General features: G+C 42.4%; 1 protein-coding gene across 1 annotated transcript; it reads right to left on the reverse strand.

Moving 5' to 3' along the window:
• Window positions 1-204: 204 nt before the first annotated feature.
• On the reverse strand, window positions 205-4,403 carry LOC129811702 (ADP-ribosylation factor 6-like). Its single transcript, XM_055863222.1, has 2 exons — window positions 4,244-4,403; window positions 205-4,083 (listed from the first exon to the last, which is right to left on the reverse strand). The coding sequence occupies exon 2, from the start codon at window positions 3,354-3,356 to the stop codon at window positions 2,826-2,828; it is 531 nt and encodes a 176-aa protein (XP_055719197.1). The 5' UTR covers window positions 3,357-4,083; window positions 4,244-4,403; the 3' UTR covers window positions 205-2,825.
• Between the last annotated feature and the right edge of the window lie 3,176 nt (window positions 4,404-7,579).

The following is a 7,579-nucleotide window of genomic DNA, read 5'->3' on the forward strand; positions in this document are numbered from 1 at the left end:
CAATCCTATTGCTAGCATTCTGTACATACTTTCTTATAATGGATTTTGAGTCCTAGGGAAGCTGTGTATATGATAACTGTGTTCCTTTGTATTTATTATGGATCCCCATTAGCTGCTGCCAAAGCAGAGTCCAGCAAAATTAAGGCAGTTTATTCAATTAAATCACTTTTGGTCAAGTTATGATCAAAATAAGAAAATGAGACATTTAAAATTACTTTTTTAATTAGACATTACAATGAGCTGAACCAAAACATAATTTCACCAGGGAGCTGCTCTCTCCCATTGCAAGACAGGCCCACTCTGCTGAAGGGTTACTATACTTCTGTACTCATGCTGCAGATATAGGCTAGTAAAAGGTCTCGCATCCTGAGACATATGAATGGTAGTAGGTTGAAAGCTCAGAGCTGAATGACATTCCTTTGGAAATATTGAGTCCATTGGCTTCATAACCATCAATGTTACCATATGAACAAAAGCTGCATTCTGAAAAGCATGTTTGAGTTAACAGAGACCTGTTTCAGTTTGCTTGAGCACAATCTGGGATCAAAATATGAGTACACAAAAAGGCCAATTAATTCACAATATAGCCCACTATAGGGAATCACTTGCCATCTGGAACCCAGTTGCACGAGTCTAAGCACTACACTCTGGCTGTGTCCCAAATCTGTCTTGTTTTTTTACTTACTAAAACTGCATACTGTGTACTAATCGTACTAAATACTATTTAGAACATACTGTTTAGTAAAATCGAATACAGTTAGCAACAAATAACATACTAGGCTCATCCATACTGAGTGCATAATCTAATGCTCAAATTGCATTGATTCCTGCCATTTGTTTATTTTGGTAAAGCACATCACCATATCTGATTATCAGCTGTTATCAAACACACGTGGGTCTCGAAAAACTATTCTCTTCCTTAACAGTGTGCAGTGAATTTTACTAGATGAAGTGCCGAAATGAGTATGACATCCTGGCATTTAAAGCATACGCAATTTTTGACATTGCACATACTATGAACCATATTTTTGCATACCCAAAATACCTACTATTTTGAATGCAAGTATGGCTATTTGGACAGTCAATATCTTTCCTGACATAATTTTGTCACAACAATGTCCAGAATGTTGACAATTAAATGTATGCAATGGTGAAAATTTTAAATCACATCTTGCAGTGTTTTCGTCAATACAAATCTAAAACAAATACCTACATTTGCTAAATGTTTTCTGTATTAAAAACATGTGTAATATAAAGTGTTGTAGTTGTCCCAAACAAGCTAGACTAAACATCAGACTTTAGTTCTGAAAGGAAAAACTATGAATCAGACCCTTATGTTACTCACAATCCAACAGTATCTTTAAAACCATACATGAACCAAGCCTGAGCCCTAATGAAAAGATACAAATCCAGCTCCATTAGAAAATATATAAAAATGTGATAAAGAATAGGCAAAGTTGGTCCTCTCTGTAGCTTTGAATTATGAACACATTTAATTGATATTCATCAAGCCACATAATATCACTTAGGCTTGCTACAGAGTAGAAGCTAACCCTTATTCATGACTCCAATTCCACTGCATTACATTGAGCCAATGGACTTGGCTCAATGCCAACACTGCACAAATGCTTTGCCTAAACTCAAATACGCCTTGCAGTTGGAAACATTTGGAACTTAACTTACATATAACCAACCCCCCCCCCCCCCCCAAATACAAAATATACACTTCTCTAAGCAGTTTAGGAAAGTTGCACCCGGCTGTATTTTCAAGAACACCGCCTCCAACAGGCTACACTTCCTCCCCTCCAAACGTCTCCAATGGCGCGTAAAGGTTACTACAAGTTTCACTCCGTTGATCTACGTGCGTGCGAATTTTGGAGCAGCGGACCCCTGTTGGTAAAATGATATCTTCACCGGTCCCACTCTAATTCACAAGGAGGCGACAGCATTTATTTTTTATTTTGTCATTTAATTTTGTGAAATCAAGGAAGAGTCGCCTTCCCTTGCTAGTAGTAGCTAGTTGGGAGCCTGGCTAGCTGGCGTTAGCCTAACTTAAAACATAGCTAGCCTTTTTAGCTTCTCACATCTCCATGTGAAAACGTACAGGAGGGTAGCTCTCCGGGAACAGGGTTGGGGAGCCCAGCATATAGCATTGATCAGATCAAGGAACCATACAGCAACACTGCCCCCGTGTTGCGGAAGGAATGGTACAGCTCTCCAAAATGTTCAGGTAGTACAAAAGTACGTTGAATGCCGGAGCATATTACAAGGAGCTGCCCCTTTTGTGACGAAAAACGACATTGCAACACTGCGCTACATGGCTTCCGCAGTGTGAATTTACCTTAACCGGGGAGGAAGTTTCATACCTCCACAGAGGGCCGTTTAAAAAATAATAATGCCAGGTGCAACTTTGCTAAACTGCATCATTTGTATTTGAATGATTATTTCACCCTGATGGGAAAGTTTGCAACTAAAGGTTTCCAAAACCGTATCGCAAGCAAGGATTATTAAAGTTTCTAAACGTTAAAACAGAGCGTCTGGATTGTAGTTCACATGGAGCCAGCTGTCCTCCATACCATCAGCTAAGAACCCAACACCGGGACCGGCTGTAAGACACCTTGGGTTCTCAAGAGCTAAGTAGAAGCAAACTATAAGCCAGAAAACCAAGTTTATTAAGATAAATTAGTTATAGGGTCATCATAGTAATCAAAATAAATGGAGATCAAACTTCTCTTTATTATATATTTATTTGAGAAGTAAAGTTATGTTACTTGCCTGAATTTGACTTTTTTGTAGTTTAATCTAAAACAGTAATCACTCAATCATTAGGACTTGTAATTTGATGTTAGCCATGTCAACCCCTCATATAGTCCGTCTCCCGTGGTCGCACAGGAGGGCTGAACATACCAATTCCTATCTCTAATGCGGGTCAATCCTAGTTTCTCTTGGATTTCGTGTGGTTTCATGGCATCGGGCAGGTCTTGCTTATTGGCAAAAATCAAGATGATGGCGTCCCTCATCTCACGGTCATTAATGATGCGATGGAGTTCCTGCCTGGCCTCATCAATGCGATCTCTGTCTGCGCAATCCACAACAAAGATTAACCCTTGTGTGCCCGTGTAGTAGTGTCGCCACAGGGGACGGATCTTATCTTGGCCTCCAACGTCCCATACATTGAATTTTACGTTTTTGTAAGTCACAGTCTCAACGTTGAAACCAACTGTGGGAATTGTGGTGACTGACTGTCCAAGTTTCAGTTTGTAAAGGATGGTGGTCTTTCCAGCAGCATCAAGTCCAAGCATCAATATTCTCATCTCCTTGTTGCCAAAGATTTTCGATAGCATTTTCCCCATCATGTAAACAGTGCATAAATATTCCGTTCCAAATGAAAAAAATGGTTGGATTCTTCAATATTTCCCTTTTTACTTCCTTAATGTCAAAACCATGCAGGCTAACTTTATTTGCTTAACCGGGCGTAACTAGGCAACTAATTACAAATGGACATGGTGTGAAATATGAAGCTCAAACTGAGCCATGTGCGGGTCTATCAATGCTTTACAATGTGTCGGCCAAAGAAAGGAGTCTCAAACTGGCAACAATAATATTCTTGGTGGCAAATCATTAGCTAACTTGTAGTATTGCTGTTCATAACATATTTCTCAGAGTTTGAGACATCCGAGTTCAAATGTGTACCCAAAGGTGAGATAAGTAAATTGTATGACAAGCCGCCTAAGTATACTGTTACTTCTTAATTGTAGCTGACACAAAATGTTCATACTATTGATTTCTATTCTTTTCAGGGTCGGGAGGGGGCGGGGTAGTGAATCTGTTGATAGAGCAAGGAAGTCGAATAGGCCCTCCAAAAAACCTGCGGTACTTCTTACTTCCTCTTGGTGAATGTGTCTCGAGGTCCCCCTCCTCGTCCTTGTTCCGATCAACACCACCGGAGGAGAAAGGCAATGTTCTGCAGCTATTCCATCAAACGTCACGCTGGGCTACACACTCGTTCGTAGGAGCCCGTTCTCCTAAAGTCCCGGCGACGAAGGTCATTGATTCAATTTTTAAAAATCCCTTCTTGTCCCCCTGAAACAGAAGAGGATAATGAGGAGTGTCAGAAAGCTCAACTTAGCAAGTTAACAGCTAGCTAGCTTGCTAACACTAGCTTGCTAACTTAGCTACCTACATGCTGCATTGTGGATAGCTCAACAAAATTGAAAAATGCAGACGTTAGTCGGTAACTTACGTTCCGTGTATCTTTTACACAAATCTCCCCAAAATATATATATTATATTCTGTTTCCCCCCTCTATTAGTAATTTCCAAACCGCTTTCGTCTATCTCTCCTTTTCAGCCGAGTTGCAATGCTACTCTGATCTACCGGAAAGGTGTGGACTACATCACCAGTCACTTCCTCTGGATCGTTCAGTAGTTAGTTGGCTTGCGCAAGAGCTTTCACAGCTTGAACGTCATTTCGGCTCCACGGATTACTCTGACATTACGTGCATTGTCCGAAATGCGGTCCATTGATTCGTATAACGTAAATGCATTACGCGAATTTAACCAGTACTGGTTCAGGTGCAAATTTTGTAAAGAGCAGGAAAATGTAACGCACCATACAATGATGTATATAAACCCATCGGCACCATACATGGAAGTGGATGCCTCTATTTGGTGCCCGTGCATGGTGCTAAAGAATATCTAACAAAATATTAGCTAGTCTAAATGTATTGGGTAAATGTATTTAATTACATGATGGAAGACCAATTCATTCGTATCAATTTTACAGCACATAAAACACGTAGGCCCATGGTTACAACATGAAAAATGAAATTGCAACAGGATTAATATGCATTTTTAAATGAAAGTAGTGCATTTGGCATGCTTAATAAACATATATTTTAAAATTTAGGTTACTTTCTAGCCTTAAATGAAAAAATGCATGCAGGCTAGGTTACTGTGTGAAGCATGGACTGCACAAAAATGGTATGTAGGCTTGGTCTACGTCCTCGATACAAAGTGTAATAACACCACCATGTGGCATGCATTGGCACTGCTTTTCATTTTACTTAAGTTATTGACCAAATATATATGCAGGTACGCATAGCCACAAGTCTGTCACTCAGTTTACAAGTCCTAGTCTATCTCTTGGAGCACCAATAGTGGTGGGTAGGTTGTCTATTATCTGTCAGTTTTGTTAAACTGTTTAAATCTCTGTGTGGATGCATGTGAGAGGGATACTCTCTGTGTTCTGATGCTGGCTGACCTCATGACCTGTGGGCTGTTTGGATCTTGCTGGTTCCAGCTAGGCTCTTGGTTGGTGTCTGGCTGACCTGTAGATGACAAAATCATGTGTTTCCATTTCCTGAAAGGTTCCATCGTTTGGATCATGGCCATGTGTCTGTGTCTTATATCTGCAAACGTCAAGGTTGCCCAAGTAGGCTGTCTGACAACAGCCCTAGTCCAAATCATGTTAGTCTCAACACCGGCAGAATGGTCCAAGGACAATCTCGGGTCGGGTTGTGGTTCCTCAGTGTCACTCCTCCCATCCACAGATGTGGCCATCTGGGCCCTGGTAGACCCCATTCTCCAGCTCCCTGTCTGTGCACTGTGGAGGGCAGGAAGAGTGGAGCTGCAGGGAATCTTTGCACTAGACCTCTGGGATGAGAGACAGCAGCCAGGCCCCAGTCTCCCCAGTGCTCAGTAGTACAGTGTCTGCTGCTTTTCGATCCCCCCATACAGTATATATGCTCCAAATCCAGGCTATGGAGCAGGCCCTTATGTTGTTGGACTTGGTACCTGTATAGTTCATGCTTTGTGGCAGTGAGCGGCTTCTGCATTTACATGGCGGACGTGAGTAAAACATTTAAACGTGTTAACCCTCTCAAGGCTGCCGTCCCAGACGGCATCCCTAGCCGCGTCCTCAGAGCATGCGCAGACCAGCAGGCTGGTGTGTTTACGGACATATTCAATCAATCCCAATCCCAGTCTGCTGTCCCCACATGCTTCAAGATTGTTCCTGCTCCCAAGAAACCTAAGGTAACTGAACTAAATGACTGTCGCTCCGTAGCTCTCACTTCTGTCATCATGAAGTGCTTTGAGAGACTAGTCAAGGATCATATCACCTCCTCCCTACCTGCTACCCTAGACCGACTCCAATTTGCTTATCGCCCCAATAGGTCCACAGACGATGCAATCGCCATCACACTGCCCTATCCCATCTGGACAAGAGGAATACCTATGTAAGAATGCTGTTCATTGACTACAGCTCAGCATTCAACACCATAGTACCCTCCAAACTCATCATTAAGCTTGAGACCCTGGGTCTCGACCCCGCCCTGTTCAACTGGGTCCTGGACTTCCTGACGGGCCGCTCCCAGGTGGTGAAGGTAGGAAACAACATCTCCACTCCGCTGATCCTCACACTGGGGTCCCACAAGGGTCCATTCTCAGCCCTCTCCTGTACTCCTTGTTCACCCACGACTGCGTGGCCATGCACGCCTCCAACTCTATCATCAAGTTTGCAGACAACACTACAGTGGTAGGCTTGATTACCAACAAAGACGAGACAGCCTACAGGGAGGAGGTGAGCGCCCTTGGAGTGTGGTGTCAGGAAAATAACCTCTCACTCAATGTCAGCAAAACAAAAGAGATGATTGTGGACTTCAGGAAACAGCAAATGGAGCACCCCCCTACGATGGGAAAGCAGTGGAGAAGGTGGAAAGTTTTAAGTTCCTCGGTGTACATATCACCGACAAACTGAAATGGTCCACGCACACACAGAGTGTGGTGAAGAAGGCATAACATTGCCTCTTCAACCTCAAGAGGTTGAAAAAATGTGGCTTGTCACCGAAAACCCTCACTAACTTTTACAGGTGCACAATTGAGAGCATCCTGTCGGGCTGTATCACCGCCTGGTACGGCAACTGCACCGCCCACAACCACAGGGCTCTCCAGAGGGTAGTGCGGTCTGCACAATGCATTACCGGCGGAAAACTACCTGCCTTCCAGGACACCTACAACACCTGATGTCAAGGAAGGCAAAAAAGATAATCAAGGACAATAACCACCCGAGCCACTACCTGTTCACCCCGCTTCCATCCAAAAGGCGAGGTCAGTACAGGTGCATCAAAGCTGGGACAGAGAGATTGAAAAACAGCTTCTATCTCAAGGCCATCAGATTATTTAACAGCCACCATTAGCGCAGAGAGGTGGCTGCCAACCTACAGACTTGATATCATTGGCCACTTTAATAAATGGAACACTAGTCACTTTAATAATGCCACTTTAAGAATGTTTACGTATCTCACATTACTCATCTCACACGGTTGAAGTCGGAATAACCATAACCAAATACATTTAAACTCTGTTTTTCACAATTCCTGACATTTATTCAGAGTAAAAATTCCTTTTCTTAGGTCAGTTAAGATCACCACTTTATTTTAAGAATGTGAAATGTCAGAATAATAGTAGAGAATGATTTATTTCAGTTTTTATTTCTTTCATCACAATCCCAGTGGGTCTGAAGTTTACATACACTCAATTAGTATTTGGTAGCACTGCCTATAAATTGTTTAACTTAG

Source organism: Salvelinus fontinalis, chromosome 15, assembly GCF_029448725.1.
Source record: "Salvelinus fontinalis isolate EN_2023a chromosome 15, ASM2944872v1, whole genome shotgun sequence".
In the NCBI taxonomy this organism is placed as follows: domain Eukaryota; kingdom Metazoa; phylum Chordata; class Actinopteri; order Salmoniformes; family Salmonidae; genus Salvelinus; species Salvelinus fontinalis.

Bases quoted from the DNA above. Each gene is read 5' to 3' on its own strand.
- LOC129811702 (XM_055863222.1), bottom strand. From the start codon at position 3,356: ATGATGGGGAAAATGCTATCGAAAATCTTTGGCAACAAGGAGATGAGA.